Source organism: Micropterus salmoides, unplaced genomic scaffold (assembly GCF_014851395.1).
Source record: "Micropterus salmoides isolate LMB-PRFRI ecotype aquatic unplaced genomic scaffold, ASM1485139v1 Ms_hic_scaffold_11, whole genome shotgun sequence".
NCBI classification, from domain to species: Eukaryota; Metazoa; Chordata; class Actinopteri; order Centrarchiformes; family Centrarchidae; genus Micropterus; species Micropterus salmoides.
In genome coordinates, this window is record NW_024040152.1 from 7,748,081 (window position 1) to 7,772,104 (window position 24,024).

Sequence of the window (24,024 nt, forward strand, 5' to 3'; positions counted from 1 at the left end):
GCGTTGGGTGACAGACTCGCTGTCAGCTCGTGTAGTGTGTTACCTCCTGTCTAGTCACGTCACGTCAGTCACATAGTGTGAACGCCACAACGACTTCAAGACTACTGTCACAAGACGGCAAGTTGTGTAGTCTCAACAGCACGGCGATCGGCCGACGCTGAAAGTCGTGTAGTCTGCATAAGCCTTAAGCTGGTAAGGGGAAAATATATAGCTCAACCGAAGCCGTGTTTACCGGCTTTTCAGAGCCCCGCCTATTCTGCTTCTGATTGGCTAGTAGTCCTCAACTAGGTACTGCTCATGTGCAGCTCCCAACAAAGATCTTGTAGAGTTGAGATGCATCACACCATAGCTAAAACAGAGCGTTCAACACACAGGGTGAAAAGAGGAGCTGCAGCAATATGCAGTATAACAAAAAATATGGTGTTTTTGGATAATGAAACCATGTAAACCTGCTCTGGTACAATCCCTAAATAAAATGATGAACCTGAAAATGAGCATAATATGACCACTTTAAATCAAATTCAATATTTTCTCATTAGTCTTTCACCATCACATTCCCCACAACCGGAGTGCAGAACACGATTTTAGTTTTCATTTAGTTTTTGTGTGTGAAATCGCTGCATTGAACACGACTGAAAGGTTCACAACTGAAAGGTGCACAGAGCGCACTGACACCACAAGGCGCACACACACTCTGCCTTCTCACCTCGACTCACAAGACGCATATTCACCACCTGCACATATAGATTTTGTAAATGCGCAAAGTCTGGAATTAAAGCCAGTGAAAGTGCTCGCACACTCTATGTCTTCATAATCAGTCCTAATCATAATGCAGGCCAAGCACAACAAAACCGACATTAAAAAATGTTTTCACCTGTCAAACTTCCATCTTCAAATTATATCCCAGGGTGGGGGACACCACTGATGGACATGATCATTTTGGCAAGGTGTGAAGTAATCAGTATGATTGCTATAAACATAAATACTGCATCACACTTGTGCGTAATGCTGCATGATGGATGCGCTGGCACTGCAGAGGACAAAGTGAATGGAAGGATGGGGGGGGGGGGTTTCCTGGCCCATGATGATGACTGGCTCATAAGATTATTTAGATTCCCTAGAGCCGTGCTCTGTGATCTATGTGTTTAAATGAGTGTGTCCAGCATTAGACAGAACAACCCAACAGAACCACACCATCCCGGTACAAATACCTATAACCACTCTGGGGTTGTTACCAGACATATTTAGCCGACAGGTGTGTGTTTGATGTGATCAGTATAGCCTAATAGCCTATACTGTTTACCTTTCTGAGTAAAGCTCTCTTTGGGAATAATATAGGTTAATAAAACTTGCATTTTATTTTGTTTGTGACCCTGCGCTGTGACCATCAAACAGTATATGTGCATACTAACCCCCACCTCACAAGCACCTCGATTTCCATGACAGAAAAATGTGACATATATGTTTCACCTTCCTCTTGTTGCCATGATTCACTGTAAGTGGACTCTTTTGTATCAGTAATTAGGTGCTTTGCATTGACCATTTATGGTTGATTAGGAGAGTGTAAAAGGAGGGATATGAGGCAACGTGTGCACATTTCTAGGTGGACGTAATTTTTGTGCATACCTAGAAATTAAATGTTTTGTTGTTTTTTGGTGCACGCGAAGTACAGTACTATGAGTAGCCGCCTATGCCAATACATACATACTGTCATGCACATACATACATACTGTCATGCACATATATACTCGCTTGCTTGAATTAAACTACAGAACTGGTGGAAAACAATGGGACCCTGATCTACTGTCTGGGGAACACTTAGAGCCAAAAAGCCATGCCTCTGACATGGAAAAAAGGCCAAGATTAGGCCTGCATGAAGACAGAGTAGCAACTGAGGCTGCCTAAATTCACAGAAGATTGTGGGTAGTTCTCCAAGACGTCTGGGCCAACCTTCCTGCCAAGTTCCTTCAAAGACTATGTGCAAGTGTACCTAGGAAAATGCATACTGTTTGAAGTCAAAGGGTGATCACACCGAATATTGATTTGAGTTAGATTTTTCTGTTAATTAATAAATATAATAATCTATCTATTAATAATAATAATCTATTAACATGTCTATATTTGAAAGCTTTCTTACTTTACAGCATTTTTGCCACAACTGCCTAAATGTTTTGCACAGTACTGTATTTGTTCTCTTATCTTTCACTTAAGTCTAAATATTTACTTTCAGCAGTTTGACAAATACAAGCCCAGGTCATTATTAACTGTAATGAGAGCTGTCTCCTCCACGAAAGGCTCAGAAACATGACTTAAAGATACTATTTCCATAGGCTAATGTACATTTATACTACATAATTATATACATCGAAAGAGTCCATCACCTCTTTGCCTTTAAGGCAAAGGCAGACTGAAGCTAGCTGTTTCTCTTCTACCATCGATCACCACAACTGTAGGTGGTAATCAAACAATGTTGGTGAGAGTCTCTATAAATTAGTCTGATGGGGATGATAAATTGCCTTACAGCCAAATGTGTCCTGTAGGAAAGATTAACTACTGTTTTTGGGCAGAAAATGTGGTAGTGCTGCCAAAGTGAAAGACAGATGTTTATTTTGTGCTGGTGCCAGTTACAATGAGTTTTCAAGATAAATGGAAATAATGACTTTAAAGATGAATAAAATACCTGTGACCTTATATTTTATTTCCAAGAAGCGGAGGCAATAACAATTGAAATCTTCTTGTGTTCTCTCTTATCATTTTAATGTTAAATGTATTTGCCTTCTTTGCAGCTGTTGAGTCAAAACTGTGTGTTTAAAGATTTTTGCATTTTTATGAATAACTTCCTTAGGCCTGTATTTGTTGTCTGAAGGACATTTTGACATGTCACAAAGGGAAACGTGTGTAAATGATAATTAATTTTTGTTATTGTAATTAATGATGTCTGATTCAATTGTGCAGCTTTGGTTTCAGGATCCTTGCATCTAGGCTCACTTTCACACTAAACCCAGAGCCATTGTTAATGTTATTACAGTGGTAATGCCTGCGCTTTTCTGTGAAAAAGATGTTGTTTTTTTAAATTTATTTTTTTATTTGACTCCAGGCCCCTGCTGTACTTGCAGCTGTTGGTTTTGACCACAAGGTGGCGGCCACACCTCAACATTTAAACCATAGGTAGGCGCTGCACTGTGCTGCCTTCAACTGTCCTTCTGAAGCACAGACGCGCAGAGGTGATGATAGCCTACAAATATTCAAGGGTTTTTGATTGACCACAACGCCAAAAAGTACACATTTAGGCTTGGTTTGTTTTGGAGTTTTTTAAAATCAACCTAAACACAGGTGGCCCGCGTTTGAAGCAGGAACAGAAGGAAGAAAACACATGTGAGAAATGTAAGTAGCCTACCTGGACAGTTAGACAACATAAGCCCAAAGTTGCTGTAACTGTAGCATTATGCTTAATTATACCGCTCCAATAACGTTAATTGTGACAGTTAACGTTAGGCCTAACTAGATCAAACACAGACTAAACATGTCTGAGGTTTTTTCATGTTTGAAGTTTTCACACCCTAAACAACTCGACAACATCAACGTCTTGTAAACGCTGGCACTGACACGTCTACTTTCACCAGACGTGTTAACAACGCTGTGTCGTTTATATTTCACATTAGCTTAATTTCACAATTGCTATTTCTCCCACATTACCCAAATGCAGCATACGCCAGTTTAGGGGGCCATTTTGGCTCCACAGCTTCTCTTCTTCATGCAGTTCCTGTTTTTTGGTCACGTGCATGGCAAATCCAGCGTCGCGTGATTTTTTTTCCTTTTAGAAATGTGCTGAGGTGGACTGAATTAGGGTAGTTATCGTCAAGTAGAATCCAACTTTAATGTTTATTGTGAATTTAGTTTCCGGTCTGCGGAAGCTGTCAGAGAAGCTCGTTTTCAACAGGTCTGTGGAAGGCTAAGAGTTTTAAGAGCCAAAACATCAGGGGCGAGTTCAACCCCGACAAAACGAGCAAAATGTTTATATCAACGGACAAGGTGGTACCTTGAATACCTTGTTGTATACGCAGGTACACTGCACTTCACAACAATTTTGGCTGTGTTTATATGGTCTACACGTAGCTGCTGATTGGGTGACACTTCTGACACACCCACCAAAAGGAGAGAAAACATCACAGCCCGGTCCTCTCCGTTTCGAGCAAACCGGTAAAACGTTTCGAGATTGAATTTGCCCTAATTGTTAATAGCCTTCATATACGGAAGCTAACCTGTGGGCTTTATTACCTGTAGTAGGGTAATTAAAACACTCTAGTGCTGTCATAGACAGAAATCTATGTTACCTTGATTTCTAAATTGGCATATTAACCCGAAAAGTAGGCCTAATGAAAAAAATACATTTCCTTAATTTGTTGATTTGGTTAAAATAAGATGAAACTATACAAGCCAAGCTCTTTCACAATAGTAAGTAGGCTACGGTGCGGTAGGGCTATGTAAAAGTCACAAGCCACCTTTGGGGTATTACACACACACACACTAGCCACACACATACACACACATACACACACACACTAGCCACTATACTGTAGCCTGAAGCAGTACAGTGAATTTACACTCACTGCAACATTATTATAATATCTTTTTTTTTTCTCCAAGAGGCGAGCAGTAACTGTAAAATCCATAGTCTAAAGATAGGTTATAGATATTGTGAAACGTGCGCGCCCCCACACACAGAAACACGCACACATGCGAGCGTGCTCAGGCTTCCACTCCCCCCCCCTCTCTCACTCACTCACTCACTCACTCACTCACTCACACACACACACACACACACACACACACACACACACACACACACACACACACTCGTGTTTCAACCTCGCACCTCAGCAGCAGCGTGCAAATAAACACATACACACACTCACACGCGCGCGCGCGCGCACACACATACACATATTTCTGCATCCTGTATTTTTTTTATGCACCGGGAACCGGGCGCTTTATAAGCGGTCGTGGATTATGATGCCAGTTTTTATAACAGCGGAATATTGGCCTCTCCTTCGGCTCCATTTGTGAATAGCACTATATCGCGTGTTTTTTTATTTTAATTTTTCAGATTTATTTCTAATTTGGTTCCCCGTTACTTCTGAGCACCGAGAGACCGCCGAGACGCAAAGCCTACGTTCAATGCCGTTGGAACATGTCCTATGTTCCCTTTCAAGGTAAGACAGGGCAGATATTTCACGTTTTGCCCTCCACTGCATCTTTCTTTTCTATCCTCCTCCGTTCCTCACCATCCTCTGTCTCTCTCTCTCTCTCTTTCTCTCTCTCTCTGTCCCTCTCTTTTCCCTCTGTCTCTCCAGCACTATCATATGCAATAGGCATATCGAAAAGCACCATAGCCGACAGGTGCAGAGAAATAACCTAGAGTCCCTTCTAGATAGATGCCCACACACCCGCACAAACACACAGGGATTTAACGCAGCATGTGTCCATATATACCTGTGCATGCGGCAATTATAGCATTGTGATAAGGTATGCATATGTGTTGGGAGTACATTCCTTCACCTGAGAGCAGCTGCACAGTGTTGATGGGAAAAAATACAGTAATATTAGTAAAATATTCCTGTGGTATTGTAGAGAAGGAGTTTATGGTGACAAGATAATATTTGTCTGGTGTGGCATCTCTATAATTATGAAGTTTATACTGCCCTTATAATACTTAATGATTTTATTTTATTATTTGTTGGTGTCAGATGCCAATAATATTCATTTACTCTAAATGTAGTTTGAGGAGTTAAGAGTGTGCTTTCAATGATTATATTCTTATCTCCTATGGCATATTCCTTGTAGTTGTCTGTAGTGTAGTATGAAATATATTTGGGATTTTGTCAGTAGCCTGAATGGACTGTATCCTGCCTCCTGTGGGCAAAAACTTTGGCCCACTAAAATATGTAGAGGACCAGAATGAGAGGCTACTTCATTGTTGCTGGTCTTTTATTTCCCTCATACTCGAGTGTGAGTGGGTGAAAGGCGCTTCTGTGTACGGTAAAGGCAGATTCCCCTTGGTATCACTGCACTGCAACTGTGACTAATGCTATATGTGAGCAGGCGTGCTGCAGTGAGCTGCCTCAAATCTATCTAGTCGAAACATTCAGTTTGCTGTGTGTGTGTGTGTGTGTGTGTGTGTGTGTGTTTGTGTGTGTGTGATTAGAGGGAGCTCATTTGGACAAAGCTAGGTCCTCAAACATGATGGCCAGAGTCAGACCGGAGTGAGATGGAAAGCCCAGCACAAAGTTTGGAGGAACTGTGAAGGATTGGGGGTGTTGTGGTTTGTGTGAGTACCTGATGTAGATTCAAAAAACTGTAGGGATGGGGAGGACGAGCGTGAGTAGATGTGATTGCGTGTGACAGAGAGAGAAAGAGAGCAGCAGTGTAGTAGTGAGTGTGTGGGTTCAGGAGAGAGTGGAGGTGTGCTGCACGTGACTGAGAGAGAGAGTGATGTTTTATGTGTGGATACAAGCACACACTCACAGACCTGTGACCTCTTGTGGAACAATATGGGTGCCTCCAAAATGGAGACTAATCTCGACCTGACCGACTCATCTCTCAGCTCCTGGACTTCACTGTGACCCCAGAGCATCATCTGAGCTGCACATGAAAAGAGAGACCAAATTTAACAGTGGCAGCCCGCTCAGCTCCTTTTCACTCTGCTTTTTATTCCCTCAGAGCAAAAAAGATAATGGCCAAAATGCCCTCTTGTGCAAGTGCAGCTATAGAAGTTGGTTGCATAATGTTGGTGTGATGCTCTGCCACTGTGTGTGTGTGTGTGTGTGTGTGTGCAAGCCCACTCTGGGAATCATTGCCAGGAAATTGTGAGCACAGTGCTGCACCTTCAAAACCTGCCAGCAATGGCACTGAGTACTCTTTCTCTGTGATCGCACAGTGGAGTTTCATTTTAGGCATTGTTTTCAGAGCTCAGCAGTGTTTAGTCTTATCCAATTTGGTACAACCGCTGAGGGTTTAGCTGTAAACTGGATTGTAAGGCGTATCAATATGGAGCTACACCAATCTGCAGTTAGGTTTTATTGTTTTAACTTCATGGTTGCAGCAGCAGTATTAAAAAGTGTACTCTCAATGAAGATGACACCTGTAAACCTGTTTATATTATAGCATTATGCACTGTACATTATTTATATCATAAAATCCCCATATATGTCCCATTAAATGTATTCATATGTTAAAAACCATAAATGTTGATATGTAATGGTGACAAAACTATTAGTCGCACAGGAAATTAATCACCACATATTTTAACAGTAATTATACATGGAAATAAGTTAGCAAGTACAAACATTAACTGGTTCCAGCATCTAAATTGTGAGAATTTGCTGGTTTTCTCACTTTTATATCATAGTTTAATTTAATATCTTTTGGTTTTTGTATTGTTGATTGGGCAAGATAAGCCATTTCAGGACGACACCTTGGGTGTGCATTTTTATAGACCAAACTGTTAATTGGAAAAATAGTCAGTTGTAAAAATAATTTTCAGTTGCAGTCTCTGTATTTTGGCCAACACTCAGCATACTAGACAGACACTCCCTCCATCTCCCCTGTCTACCTATACATTAGAAGCTCCATGGTTACTTAAAGGGATTATGTAACGCTGTGTGATATTTATTGCCACACAGTGATTCAACATCTACAGATAAAATATGCGGTAAGATGGCAGATATTAGTGTGACATTGATTTGCGATGAGATATCGATCCACATCACAGGAGGGGTGGGGGCAGCAATCTTGCAGATGTATTTGAGCCCACTTTGACGAGTGTGTTAAGCTAATGTACCAAGCAACGCATTTGCAGTCATGCCAAGTATCGGCTCACATGAACATGCAGTTAGTGGGAGGCAGGCGGCAGCAGCAGAGATGGGCCTTCCTATCTTGGCTAAATCTTTTTCCTCCCTCATTCGTTCTCTTAAACTCACACCTCCCTTTAGTCTATCTCTTTCTCCTTCTTTTCCTTTCTCTCCTCTGCTGTGGTCCACCCCCCTAATGTTGAAACCCCCCCCCCCCCCCCCCCCCCCCCCACACACACACACAGACACACGCTCTCTACCCCCTCGCGGTCTCTTCTCTCGCTCCCTCTTTTCCCATCTCTACAATGGCTGTATCCATGAGTGCAGATGGACACTATGGAAGCAAGCAGCCAGCCACTGAGCTATCCCTGGCCTTGTCGATTTTACAGTAGTTTGATACAGCAGCTCCTGTCAAGCATGGCCATAGTTAAAGAGACAGCACACCACCAATGCACTGCAGCACTCATCTTCTTCCTCTTTCCCTCTTTCTCCCATGTGACATAAGGGACTGTCTTACACCCCTCCACCACTCAGGCTATGCCAAGAACCATCATCTGTTAGGCTATTACTGTACTGCATGCGCGAGATTCATCTAGCCCTGTGCACTAGATGATCTGTCAAAAGAGAGAGCCCATTCATTCTCCAGTGGGGTTGGAGTGTTTTAGAGATGCGTTTGCGGCGGCCTTTTCAAGTGTTGTGTTGAATCAGCGGCAGAGACGACCAGTGATGAGCATTCAGGAGAAGTGATTTGCTTTTAATCACACATGTAGTGCTGAATTCTCTAGCCGGAGAGCTTCTTGGCTAGTGTTGACAGACCTTTAGTAATCTGATGTTTCGCGAATCAGAGAACTTGCTGGCCAAATCCCCTCTAGATGTGGCAAGTCAGCACTTCTAAATGTCAAACCAGACCAGCTTTTTTCAAGTATCTCCAAAGCTTTCTGGTCAGAGACATGCAATGATGTCAAGATTGAGGAAATCATTCATGTCAATATTCTGGCACACAGATAGGAAGTCAATCCGCATTCAACAGGTCTGCATTTAAGCACACTCATATAATATCTTACATGTTCATCAGCATGTGATCAGCATGATCCACTGAATAAGCACACAGGGTGGTGCATAATGGTTGGATATAAGGTTTAAATGCGCGTCACGGTTTTTGATACTCTGGAGATCAATCAGTAGCTGACCTCGGTAGCCTAACAAATGTCTGTATACACCAGGGACTTTGACCATGTAGACCCACTGATAATCTAACGAGTGGAAGTACTGATACACCTGTCGAGATCCGAACATGATGTGACATTTTACTGGAGATTCATTCTTTATCACCTTTGGGGCCTTCTGTATTCCTGGTCCCCGTAGTGTAGTACGTCATCTGCATATAGTGTGAGGTAGGCCGCTTTCACAATCTTGCACAGACAATAATTTATGACTTTGTGGAGCATCTGCGGAAGGCTTTGTATGGTTTATTTTTGGCAAGGAATAAACGAATCCTTAGTCCAGATGTGTCGTCACTCTCTCTTTCTTTTTGTTCAGTATCCATAGAGTGAGTTCAGTCTTCAGCTGATCCTCGTTTCTCTTTTTTCTAATGTGTTGCCCAACACTAAACTAGCTTTAGTAAAGAATGCAGACCCTTATCCTCTAAGAGCCTTTAGTGCTTTAGCGATACAGGGGAAATCTACATCGGGGCTGCTGAAACTGAGCCGCTGGGAGGAGTGGCTTTTTAGATTCAGCTACACTTTGGGTGGGTGGGTAATTCAATTCTGCTGCAAAGCCTGACTGGAATGACTCAATGGGTTTGTGCAGAGGGAGAGAGAATGCCTTAGCTTTTGATTGATCTTGTCAGGATTCACTCACAGCAAAAAGGTCAGGATGAGCTGCCTCCTCTCTCCTGAGCCAATCAGTGGGCTCCCAATCCAGGATAATGATCTCCCTCTGGATATGGTTGGCTCATAAGGTTTGCAGGCATGATGTCATCCAATCCCGTGGCGGTCCATGATTCAGAACTGTGAGGTTTTAGCCAAAAACCCTAGGCAGTGTGAGAAGTTACTGTACATATGTCAGTAGTATGAGTCATGGGGTGACCAATGGATGTAGTATTTTTTTAAACTTAATTTTTTTATTTGGGCTTTTTTGCCTTTATTTTGATAGAACAGCTGAAGAGATAGACAGGAATTGTGGGCTTTGGGCTGGAATTGAACCCAGGCCCAGCCTGCTGCGGTAAGGACATGTGTTGTACATGGTGCGTACGTTCTACCAGGTGGACCAGGAGAAGTTTTTTAACATGAATACATGGCATGAAGGAATGTTATTTAGTCCATCATTCAAAGGTTTGCTCTGCATTACACTCTACTGAAATTATTCAATTGTAATATATTTAACTATTGTCCATCCATCCATCCATCGTCAACCGCTTATCCTGCGTACAGGGTCGCGGGGTGCTGGAGCCAATCCCAGCTTACATCGGGCAAAAGGCAGGGTACACCCTGGACAGGTTGCCAGTCCATCGCAGGGCTATTTAGCTATTGTGTGTAGTGATTTATTTCTACAGTTTCCCACATTTACCATTTTAAAAAACTGTACCTTCTGCCATTGTAATTCAATTTAATTTGTTATGGAATATAATATGAAACCCATATTATACTTTGTGCTATGGCTGAAAAGGCCTATGTTATATAATAATGTGCAAAATTAAAAATATATACAGTACACTAGGGGGGTTTACTGTTTCCTTTGACATGCACATATAAAGTAGTAAATTTCAAGTACCTTTAAAAATTCTTCGTGGAGTAGCTTAAGGGCCAGTAAAATAAGGGCTGCTACCACAGGCTGTAAAATGATGGCCACTGAAATTAATAGAAAGAAAACACATCTTTGTGCACTGAAGCCTGAAGCTGGATTAAACATCAGTGTCAGGCTATCAATCTCTGAATGAGGACTCTCTGCTTAGTCTAGTATTCGGCATGCCACACCACACTGAACAAGACTATACTGCACTGTTGTGCTGTATAATCAGGCACCTGTCGAGCCATTAATTTCAGTCATTTTTCTATTTTTACCTCTTTGTGTATGCGTACGTGTATATGTTTGCTTATATAAATTTAGTATTTGTGCTTTTTTCAGTGCATGTTTGGTTGTGTGTCTGAGGCTGAGATGCTGCAGTCTCTTTCCGTTCACTAGAGGGAAGTGGTCGTATAAAGTTATGGAAATGACTGTACAGTACCAGCTCGGCTGAACCAAGCCTCCATTCAACTCGGGAATAAGTATAAAAGGTATGACCTTCACTTAACAATGGGAATGTTCAGGATTACAGGAGTACATTTTCTGCCTCAAATGAGGAACATTTATTTTAATATTATTTTATTTATTTTAACAGTACTGATTTCATGCATCACAATTTTGAGAAAACAGTGCTAAAGTTATCAGCTCTCTTCAACATTGTTGTTAGCAGCATGAAACCCTACCTCTGTCCTCTTAAATATATATATTTTTCGTAATCAAAAACATGAATTAAATTAGCTTTATTCTGAAATACAGAAGTTTTTTGAGCAATGAAGAGGCAATTTTTGGCACAGTGCGATGGCAAGTGGTAAAATATCAATACGTTTTTTATATTTTGCTCAATAAATACATAGGGTGTTTGAATTAAAGCACTTTGTGACAGTACTTTAAAGAATAAATGACAATCTGAAAATTAATTGATTGCCATTTTCAGGAAATGTCACCTTTGTGTGTGCAAGCCAAGCACATTACATATAGTAACTTTATTGTGTGAGATCGGTGTGTATAGCTTGAAATCTGAAATTCATACTTGAGAGTGCACACAACAGGAGTAAGCAGAGTATTCACCACTAGATTGTAAATGATTAATTGATCAATCAATTCTCTATTATTCGATTGACGTAAAATTAACCAGACATTTCAAGAACCAAACAATTCATTGCATTTTCTGCACCCAAGTTTCATTTAGTTTAGACAGTGGCAGGTTCAGTCCTAAGCCAGCATGTCCACACATTTAATTGGTCACTGTAAAATCCTTCTCATGTCAAAAACAGTTTTCCACTGCACTTGATGTGTTCATGAAAGTAACCACTACAGGCTTGGTAGTTTAGGGGTTTACACTATCTCCTCACAGCAAGAAGACCCAGGTTTGATCTTTGGCTCTTCCTGTGCGGAGTATCCACATTTGTGTGGGTTTTTTCTGGTTTCCTCCCACATTGCAAAGATGTGCAAGTCAGGCAGAGTGGAGACTCTAAATTGCCTGCAGGTATGAATGTGAGCTCGAGTGGATGTCTGCCTATCTATGTTGAACCTGTGATGGACTGGCGACCTGCCCAGTGTCCTGCCATCCGCCCAGTGCATGCTGGGATAGCTGTAGCCCCAGGTGTGCCAGAAAAGGATTAAGTGGGCAGAGAAATTAAATGAATAAATGATTAACCGGATGCTTCTTTCTCTTCATTAAAATATCAAATAAAGAAATAAAATCTTACAGTTACAATATTTGGGTTTTTGTGATTTTCTACCTTCAGGCACATATTCTGTGCATGAAATAAACTATTCAGACATTTTAGGATGTAGAACATTTTAAAAAACAATTAATCAGTTGACAGAAAATGAAGTATTATCAATCAGTCATTTATAAAAAGGCCAAACATTCCCTACTTCCTCTTTCTTATTTGTCTTATGTGAAAGTAAATTGAATTTGAACTTGAGCTGTAGGACATTGTGATATTTTTCACAATTTTCTGTAATTTGTTAGACCAAAACTGGGCTGCAACTAATGGTTATTTTCTGTTGATTATTGTTTTAATGTCTTTAAATGTCAGTGTTGGGAAACAGTGTTTCCCAAAATCAATAAATAAGCAGATTAATCAATCATGAAAATAATCGTTAGAAGGCAATGGTGGCTGATGATGATGATTCCATTTCTATGTACATAGCTTATTCATATAAGGGAGAAGTTTTGGGGTGATGGAAACTGGTAGAAAGTGTGCAGTACCAACAGTACAACTGCAGTGTAAATGCAGAGCTGCATATTTTAATTTGATCTGTAGCTGTATTGCATATTGTAGCAGTGATTAATTTGTTTCCTCCTGACATCTTGTACAATTGTTGAGAAGTGGCCAAGGAGCAGGGATGCTTAGTGACACAAGTTAGTACTGTGCATTTGGATTTTTTGTTTGTGAATTTATATATAAGATCACAGAATACATTTGGAATATATTTGAATGTGACTGCCTCTATCAGGAATGAAGACCACAACTGTTTGTTTACATGACAAAAAAACCCAAAGACTCTTCATCATCATTCAACATGAACAGAAGGTAACATTGTGTGTCAACCAAGGACTTGAACCTGTGGTATCATACTTTGCTTTATTTTCAATCATTGTGTAAGTGAAGATGTGGCTTGGAAATGAATCTCTTCTAATGCTTATGTTGTGAGCAGACTTCAACATTTTACAATCAGATATGTTTTTTTAAATCGATTACGTAAGTTGTGCCTCGATTTCAGATGTAAATTAGAACAATTTGTTACCCAAGAGTTTCACAAGATTGGTTTTGTTCATTCTATTTGTCTGCATGCCCGTGTGTGTGTGTGTGTGTAATATGTGTGTAGTGGTGTTTTACCTTCACTCAAAGTACCTCATAAAGGTTAGCATGCTCACTCAACAGCTGATGGTAAATTTAGCCTCCTTTTCACACAGTCCCACACACGATTTGAGTATTTTTCTACTGTATCAGACCATATCCAGGCATGTTACAGCACGGAAGAGATGTGCCGTTGAAAGTATTAATGATCAGATTTACAATTTTGTGTGTAAGGAAGAAATGTAAATTTGAATATTGGATGTCTTGTTTTTATGTTTGATCAAGTTTGGCCTTCCAGAGTAGTGGTGAGTTTTTCTGGTTGGGATTGAATGTAATAGAACAACAAGACTGTTGATTAAGAGCACTGTCAAATTGGTAGGAATGGATGGTGATGAGAAGGGCTTGCAGGATGCCAAAACCACACTTTTAATTTTGGGTTCTCACTTCATTCTCACGTTTAAATATGGAAATTGCAAACCTCACTCAAGAGCATCAAATATTTACTAGTGCCATTTAAGACCAGAAGGAAATAAATTCTCCCATCCAAAGCTCACTGCATGAGAGAGGCCATTTTTGGCAATTTAATATTGTTTTTGTAATCCAGAGGAGAATGGTTAATACACTGTTCTCATTGTTCAGATGTTCTTAGGTGTTAAAATTGCTGTTTTTAAGGCCAAAAGTAGTCCTCTCACAGATAGAAACATGCCACCTCGTGCACCTCTTTTGTAAGAAGTCTGAAGTTACATCTAATGAGCTTCTCTGGTTAATTTTTCCTTGTAGTATTTACGCATGGTTTTGTGCAAACCCAGTTACTAACATTTTCTAACTGCTCCCAGCTCAGGCAAGCGCTGACATTATTTGTGCGTGAGAAGTTGCCTTGCAGATGCTACAGTCCAAGTGGTTTGCCACCACGTCATGACCCCCAGGTCCTGGAGCCTGGCTTTATGTAACACATGCAATGTAGTGGAAAATAAGAATATGACAGAACTACTGTATCCTAGGTTGTTTTCATTCACATAATATAATATGTTTGTACTCAAACAATACTGAAAAAGGCATATGATAGGCTGAGATTTAACATATCTGCTGTTTCAAAGGAGAATATTAGATTTCTGGAATAAATAAGTTAAAGATGGCATAGTGTGCCAAATGGTGGTGATTTCCAAATGATGTCTTGCAGTGCTAACATATTGCTCAGTCAGCGTTTTACACCTGGGTTAACACTGCTACAGCTTTGTGTGAGGTTTAATTAATTACTCCTTTATGTCAAGGTCTGAGAGAGGGCTAACACACAAGACTTGATTTAAATTATTTTAAGTGTGAATATAGTGGTCTAGTAGGAATTAAATAGCCATATAACTGCATAGATAGATAGATATTTTAGATTTTGGATTTAGATTCAGACACAGAAAGGAAAACAGAGCGTTTGGTTTGCATTGATCTTGGGCTGCAAGTATTCCTGGGATGTCAGTTTGTGTCCGGCTCTCTTTTGCCTGTCTGTTTTCATCAGCGGTATCTGCAGGACATTGTCACTTCAGCTCGCAGAATATATCAGTAAAGAAAACATCTGATACGATAACAGGTCTCTATTATCTGACTGGTTTAATCAAGGAAGGGGTTTGTGTGTGATGTCATCACCTCAGCCACTGAATAAACTCACCCAGTGGAGAAGAGACGTGGAGTTAATATACTGTGGGGAAACAGGAAGAGCTGACTTGCATAAAATGAATGCCAAGCTGTCCCCCAAAGACAGAGCATGCACTTCGTACAAACGCAGTAATCTTCCAGCATATGCTCATTCTTGGACTGTATTTCTGTTGCAATGCAAAAGAAAGCAGGAAATCACAAAACAATATGAGCCAGTGAATACATTTATGGATTTCTTGACTCTGTTGGGGTTTGGCTTGATAGTTTATATCTAGCAATTTATGAGTGCATTTTTAAACCTTTATTTATCCAGTGAAGCTTTGCTGAGCATGCCCCACCTTCTCCTTCTAAGCAATCCCCTGCTTCTAATTCATGTAGTTACGCATTCAGGGACCTTGAACATGCCTCATGCTGCTGCAGTATTCCTCAGGTGATTACTGAGCAGCCCCGCTGGAACTGCTGGGGTTTAGCCGCCTTGCCCGGTTGATGATTGTTGTTGAGGGACAGGAGAGCATCTGTCACCCACTAAGAATTTTTCTAGCAGGCTCACACATTTAAACCGGCAAAACTTTCAGTCACAAGCGCACTTCTCTGACCCTCCAGGGAGGGGAGAGTGTTACGTGTTCACTTAACTTGCCATGAATTTGGAGTGGAGATGAACTAATGGCATCTGGCAGCAATGGTTGCTGTGCACTGGAAGCCTGCTGCTGATGTCTTGTTTGTAGTGAAGGCGGATGTGCTTCGATTGGAGGTATATGTCCGTTCATATTAGAAGCAGAACAGCGCGGTTGGAGGCCTGAGGTGAGTTCTCAGGGAGCTGGCAGTGACATCATCAGCAACAATAATGGGAATGAGTGAATGGGTTCACAGTGACGCGTGTCTGTGTTGTCACATAAACAAACTGATAGTTAAGGGATTGCTGATATCTTACACACTTGCAGGATGGCCTAAACTTGTGCTAGTGCACACATACACACACATGGCACTCATAGACAGAAGCGTTGTAGAAACAACTTATTTACACTTTGAAAGGGTTATAATTTATATTTTTTTAATAAAAAGTATCAAAAGACAATGTGAAACCAAGGTGACAAAGGGGTTGCTCATAGTGATGATCTAACAGGGAACTATCACCTGAATCTGTAGCTCCCCTCTGCTTTGCAGAGCTTTATAGTGAGTTTCAAATCAATGTTTAGCACTTTAGCGCTGTTTGGTTCGCTGTTACCACTGTAGCATAATTTCTGGCAGAGACAGACACAGTTAGCAACTAACTGGTGAACATAGTAGCATTATATACTATATATATAATTGATTTATAACCATTTTATTAAGCCAAAAAAAAAATTGACAGTTGACTGAATCTCTGGGACCGTTGATGAACATGACAACTTGGGCTCTGGGAAATTGTGATTTTACTGACTGAGCTATGAGGTTAATGAGGTCAAAACGTTTATTTGATATTTAATTATATTTGATTTTGATATTTAACCATCTCAAATTTAGGGAGACTCTCCTGTATGTGACGCGATCAGCTAGACCATTTCGCCACACACTTTTCACTCACAAGCAATCTTTACAGATTACAGTTAGCTGCTTAGCCAACAAAGGTTTCAGTGTAGCTGTTGCAGATTTTACATTAATTAGCTGCAGCTGATATAATCTACTGCTGGTGGTGTTGGTCATCTTAACTGGTGAAAGCTATAAATAAAAAGCCTTCTAATGTTAACTGCATGTTTTCAACATTGGTCTTTGCTAATAAAAAATAACAAGGAGAGATAAAAGGTTCAATAACTGATTTGTTGCCCCAAGGGCAGTATTTTGCTGCCTGGGAACTGATCTAAAATGGAACCAATGGATCCAACTCTGCTAATGCAAACCTAAATATTTAGATATAACATTAAAATATAAAAAAGTAAGCTAGATTAATAATAATAATAATAACAATAATAATAATAATAATAAATAAATAAATAAATAAAAGACAATTGAAGAGAAACAATAAATAAAAGAGGGCCTTGTAAGGAAGTGCTTGGCTAAAAAGCCATTTTATGTCAGGTTCTTAAAATAATGTCATATTGTTTTGACAAAATGATGTTGTCCAAATTAATAATACCAAGCAAATAGTAGGAAAACTTGGCCTAACATAAATAACTTATTAAATGTAGAGGTTTGATTTATATAATGGAACAAAGTAAATTGCATTGCATCTTTTTAAAATCATGATATTGATTTCAACCATATTGCCCAGCGCTACTTTCAAAGTTAGGAGATGTGTGCAAAGAAACTCTTTAATCCTCTGGCACAAAAAGACTGCTGAAAGCAGCAACTGGAAATAAATAATTTGTGAGTGCAATGAAACAAACATGGGGCTTTTTTTCCCTGAGATGATACAAATACTCTCACACTGTTTCTCTAATTAAAAAGAAAAGGTCATGAATTACAGCACTTATGTAAAGGTGGCTGCAGAGGACCTCCTTTGTTCAGCTTCAGCATTTGTTGTGAGCTCAACATTGTGTTCTCGCAGCTTAACTGCTGCTCTTTATCCATTCATATAATTGTGTGTGAGTGAGTCTGTGCGAATATGTGTGTGTTTGCAAATGTCAGAGCGTCTCACATAGTTTTTTGATTGATGATCGCTATGTGTAGAAAATAGGAACACCTGCTCTTTCCATACAGTAGACATACCAGATGAATCATGTGACCCCCCCATCCCCCCTCCAAATTATTAATTTCATCTACTACAACAAATCTTCCTCAGCCATGACAGAGTGTGGTTGTGGATAAAGCAGAGGAGACAGGTTAAAGAGGTGAAAGCTCAGTATCAGGAAGGTATTCTGAATATTTTGCACACTCTCACAGTGTGTTTGTATCCTTGTGCATGTGTAGTTCATGCACCATGTACTTGCTGAAAAGTGAGCTGTGAAGAATGAGCGAATGTGTTAGCACCGCTGGCAGTTGTATGTGTAAAAACATTTTTGTTTCATACACCAAGGGCTCTGAAGGCCCCGTAGTTAATGGAGTTTTCAAGTATGTGCACTGATGAACTTTTATGGGAAGTGACAGTGCAGTGACCGTATGCCATGAAGAATATCTAAGAACTGTGGATTGGAAGCTGTCAAAACACCCTGGTTAATGTCACAGAGGACACTGAAGTTCTACAGGTCTTAATAGACATGGATGCCTGTTGTTGTGTATGTGGATCTGTCAATGCATGTAACATCTGCACCTCTGCTTTGATGCATCTTAGGGAGCCCTTCAGATTAGCAGCAGGAACTCCCCACTGCCAGATGGATTAATCAATCCTGATGGTTCCTTTGTGAATCTTGGAGGGACTTTAGATGAACCCTTAAATTTGTAGCCTACAAAATTACCATAATAGCTAGGTGACAAGTGGAAAATCACAGTATGTCTGACCATATCCTTGATTTCCATCAGGGATGCACCGATCCAACTTTTCTGTCCGGATACCTATACCTGGGACTTGGGTATTGGGCTGATGCCGAGTACAGATCTGATACCAGTGTAAAATTAATAAGCTGTATTCCTCACTATGAGGAAGAGACTGGGAAAAAAATATTTTATGTTTAAGGCATCAGGCATCAGGCTTATCAAGTGTAAAATATCTCCAAACTGCTGACCCCTTGTTTTTAGCTCCCTCCATGATATCAGTATCGGATCGGTGCATTCCTAATATCCATATCTGTTGATTAGTCAAAAATCTGTTGTTGATTATTTTCTTGGTGATCAGACTAATTGATTAATTTACAAATCATTTTGACAATTGATTAATCATTTAAGTTATTTTTAAGCAAACATGCTAAACATGCCCTAGTTCCAGCAGCTTATTCTCTTCCACTTATGTGATAATTGACAATCTGCAGATTCACCGATAAGTAGTTGCAGCCTTGATAATGATATAACTTTTGGTGAAAAATAAATAAATGTTCCTTTAATGGAGAATGGTAAACAGTAAAATGTCAATAAAGAATGTCAGCTGCCTAAATTGACATCATTATCATTTTAACAGTGCAAAGCTGGTCAAGTTTGATAAAAAAAAAACGTGCTCATCAAGCACTCAGTACAGCAGGCTAGTCCACATATAATAATAATAAGTCCAGGCACGCTTTATTTGTAATGCTCCTAGTAGATACATTTAATAAAGTCCATCAACCTTTCAGCTGATAGAATCAACATGTTAGTGGAATTAATGCAGTCTAAAGTGTCTATCTGTGAAGAGCACGATGAGCTCAGTGTGCAGCTCTTATCTGAAGCATCCTGCCAGTGAAGAAATGCTGGCTGCTCATTCAGCTGAGAGATGGGCCAGGTGGAAAGAACCATGTTGGTCCTATGGTCTTCACCTCACTACTGCCAAACAAATGACGGTCTGATAGATATGAGTTTTGGAAAGATGATAACACACATTTTTTGACTGAAACTGCAAATCAGGTGATAGTTTGTATGAATATTCACTACCTTAACATTTGATTTTCATGCCAAAAAAATCACAAGCTCTCAGTGCCAGATTTGACTGTAATTAACTTGTTTTGCCTGTGTTGAGTTAAAGTCTGATTTACTAAGACAGCAGCTTTTTATGCAATCAGAGATTCAGACGGAGTTCTAGGCAGACTGAGTGAAGGAGAGCCTACAAGGTGCAGTTCAGACATCTGCAAACTCGGAATAGAATCAAAATGTAATTATAGTTGAAATACTAATCAAAAACAAGGTTTACCAAGGTTATGCATAATTAAACTTTGAGAAAAGATTTTTTTTAAACTAATGCAACAGGAGTTATTAAACATACCTCGAGGTGCACAATAAATGTGTACATGTCACTGCAATGTCTGCGTCTTATGAGAAGAGTGCATCCAACAAGTTTCCTTCCATAACTGCAACTCTCACTCTGCACTTTTAAATGTTTAATTATTCAGTGTCTAGTGGTGAGGGCTGCTCACGGTGCATTCATGTTAGGGATCGACCGATGTTTTTTCCCAGGCCGATACCGATTATTAGTAACTAATTAGACCGATGACCGATATTTGGAACTGATATACATTTGCTGTAAAATTTTTAATCTTGGTGTCAAAATTTAGAATAACACAAACTCCAACACAAAACTTTGTTGAAAATAACAAGATTAAAGTTAATTGTCATGTTTAAACTTTATAAATAGTAAATTAAATGAATTAGAGATCCATCCCAGAGATGGACCTAATGATAAATTATCATAAGCCTTGTCTTTACCTGCTGCCATTTATATTGTATTTATTTTATATTGTTAGAATTTTATTGATACTATTTATTTATACTATTAATGGGTTCTGTTCTTTATTTATACTCTTATTGTTTTTTCATTAGTAAATAATTGCATTTTAAAAATATGTTATTTAAAAAAGAATGAATTAAGTAAACAGTAATCAAATTTAATATTTTATTATAACTAACTGTTTTCAGAGCAGCAAAGTTTACATCAGCAAAGTAACAATATAAAATCAATATCTCCCTGGAAACAAATGGAACATATAAAATAAACTATATTCCTGACATCAAAATACTGAGTGAAGTTTCAGTTTCAGTCCTCCTCCCTCTGCTGCTGCTGTAGAGAGGAGCTGGTTTCTCTCAGCAAACAGCTGAGTTTGCAAGGATTTGCTACATTTTAAGGTACATAGCATCTCAGCTAAACAAGCTACAGACAGCAGGATTTAGCTTGTTTATAACTAGCTATTAGCCGAGCTTGCACATGTGCTTGTGTAAAACCAAAACACAGCTGCGGTGGATGAGACAGAGCTGATTAAAATATCACTTGGTGCACATTCCTGCTTGTTGTACTGATGCAGTATCAGCCTTTTACTAGTACTGCTGTTTTTGCTGCACTTACTTCCAGTAACGGGCGTAATTATGGTCAACTTGCGTAATCTACACTCCACTAGCTCCGCTCCGCGTGTGTGTGCATGCGGAGCGCTGCTGAGAGAGGAGGGGAGGGGTTGCAGCTTGGCTCGCTTGTTCTACTAATGTTACTTGTTCTTCTTCTTTATACGTATTCAACGTAGTGACAAAACGCGCTCTGTAACGCCGTTTGTCTGTTTAGGCTACTGTAGAAACATGGCGGCGCAACACGGCGACGTCCATGTAAGAGGACCCGCGGTGTGTGTAGATAGAAATGGCTCATTCTAATGTAATAAAAAACATATCAGCTCATTATATAAGGTCTTTATACAGCACTGAAAACATAGTTATGGTTATTATATTGTATTTCTGTCAATAGATCCTCAGAAATATTGCACAGTAACCTAATTTTTGTCAGATGGTCAGATTTTGCGTTCATGTCATCACTGCCCTCTTTTTTTCTCATAAACTGTACTGGTATGTTTTTTAATTAAATCAGGGCAGCCCCAGTTAGAGTGCTGTCTTTTAAATTTGTATAGAATACAGGTTGAAAACTGCACATCCAGGCTGTTGCACCTGTAAATAACTAATAAATAACACAATTCTTGTGACAGAATGTGTTTGAAAGGAGGCACAAAAGATTTAGTAAATCTTGTCCTCAGTGTTGTTCGCAAAATTGCTCTAAAATAGTATTTAGACTTGGGGTTACTAAAACTCGATTGAACCCAGACTAATGAAATTCTTTTTTTGTAGGTTCCTTAAGGCTTAATATTGTAGAACAAAAATTGCTTACACAAAATATCTGCACATCTGCATATCTGCAGAGTTAAAAAGATTTTTTTACGTTGTAAAGGTAAATGTCTGTTGTGTAGCTTTAGTAAGGAAGGATCCTTCATCATGAAATCTGCAAAATGATTGTTGTGACCTTGTCACCCAATTTGATGAATTGTAGGAGGGACTCAAGATACACAGCTAGACAACTGGTTCACTAAGTGCATGTGGCACGGACTTTTGTTGTTGTTAAATGGCACGTGAATGATGAGTAATGGTGGTACTGATATTATTACTGGCACTTTTTCTCTTCTTCTACTTCTGAAGAACTTCTACTACCATTACTTAATATAGTATATCAGCCTACTTCGGTCTAAAATATTCCTTTCATGTGTGGTTTTTACACCCACTTCCTCTGCTTGTCGGCCAGCTGTTTGTCAGACGCTGCTGAGGCAACATGAGTTGAGGTGTGTTATGAGTTAGACATTTCAGTGACAACCCTTTGGGTAATGAGACAATGACACAGTTCCTAGTCTATCTCTGGATTGAGGACAGATGACTATAATTGTTCTTTATCTCTTAGGGACAGCTTGGCTCGACCCGCTTTCAATCAGCATGGTGACACCAAAGAGAGAAACAAAAACACACGGGGGTCAGGGCACGGGGAGCATGACTTGCAAGTGCCACTGCGCTACCAAAGTTGTGGTTCAGCTCAGCTTAGCTTAATGTCCTGCTTTAGAAATTATAGCATGACACATGCATAACAGAGATTCAACATCCAATACATACAGTTTTGTGTGTCCAGTACTTAAAGGGGTACAACAGGTGTGAGGCATTTCCACACAGCATTTGAACACACAGTTATAGCACATGCAAATGCGTGAATTTGCATGTAGAGACTAAATGAGGACACAGCAACCACCACAGTTAAGTGTGAGTGCAACCTAGGTAACTTCTAAAATGTAATTCTCTCCTACTATAACCAACTAGGGCACCTCAATACAAAATGATTGAGGGCTACATTCATGAATCAGTGACACAAAGTATGTTGAATGGATCAACATGCAGGCACACATGGCAAGGCAACATTTTTGTGATTTTATGGTGCAATATCTTCGCTGCAGTTGGTAAAACAGTGGGGTTAGAAAGCATACATTATACAGCCTTTGTCGCAAAAGCTCAGTGCACCACACTACTTTAATGATAAGGGGTTTAGAATATCTGGCACCATCCATTCAATTACCATGGGAGGCGATTACATATTGGCTTACTGTACCATGTTACTCTTGTCCAAAGCAAACCCAGTATGAGTTATGGCTCAGTGATAGTAGGTGAGAAGTCAAACAGAACCAGCGGCAGTTTAACTAGAGGACGGGGGCATCTATAAACCTCTCCCTGACATCAGTAGTTCTGCTTTCTCAATCTCTGCCCTGTGCTTTATGGCACCTGCAGATGTCGGCAACGAGAAAAGTTATGTTGTTTTGCTTGAGGAACTTTTATCAGGCAAATTGTTACTTGTTCCAAACAACTCATGCACAGAAAGAGTTTCTTAGAGAGTCGGACACCCTGGATTTTAAATAATATTTAACAATTATATTACCATAATAATGGCATTTCAAGGTTGAAATATAGCTTCTACGGTAAACGTGGTAGTGTTAATGTGGTTTGGGAAGGCATATTTGTTTTAGTACACAGTCTTCCTTTTGCAAACACACAGGCCTACACATCATTCACAAGCACACACACATATTGCTAAAAAAAATTGCAGATCTTTCTTGGGAAACAGGACAAGATGTTGATCGTAGTTTTTCTGTTTGTAGTAATTTTCCCAAGCTTTGTAACATTAATTTATTTGTCTCTTGCACTTTGACTTTTTAAATGGGCCCTTTGTCATGTAAGGCTGGACAATAAAACAATAACAATAATTATCACAATATAATTTTTTTCAATAACAATATAACAAATGTTCAATAAATATTCAATAAATGTTTGATTTTATTCACTTGAATCACACATAAATTAGGACTTTTTTTATTAAGATATTTATTTTGTTGAGAAAAAGGACTGAAGAAAAGCTTTTATTTCATTTTACTCATGCATATTTGTTGACTGAGATTTTATCATAATTGTTTTGAATGTTCTACCTCAGATTTGTTAAGTGATCCTGTTTGGCCTTAAGTGTTGACCATAAAGAAGAGTTTAAACCACAATTAACCATCAGGTTTCTTCAAATTGCACTCAGGAGCAAAAGAAAAAATGATTTGAAACATATCGGGATA

The 24,024-nt window shown here is 39.5% G+C and overlaps 1 protein-coding gene across 1 annotated transcript in view; it reads left to right on the forward strand.

The window, feature by feature from the left end:
- Positions 1-3,205: 3,205 nt before the first annotated feature.
- Positions 3,206-24,024, forward strand: part of syngap1b (synaptic Ras GTPase activating protein 1b) — a 145,299-nt gene continuing 124,480 nt past the window's right edge. Inside the window, exons 1-2 of the mRNA XM_038710671.1 lie at positions 3,206-3,384; positions 5,108-5,213. Of these exons, the coding sequence (XP_038566599.1) occupies positions 5,192-5,213 (22 nt within the window). The 5' untranslated portion in view covers positions 3,206-3,384; positions 5,108-5,191. The remainder of the gene's footprint in view (positions 3,385-5,107; positions 5,214-24,024) is intronic.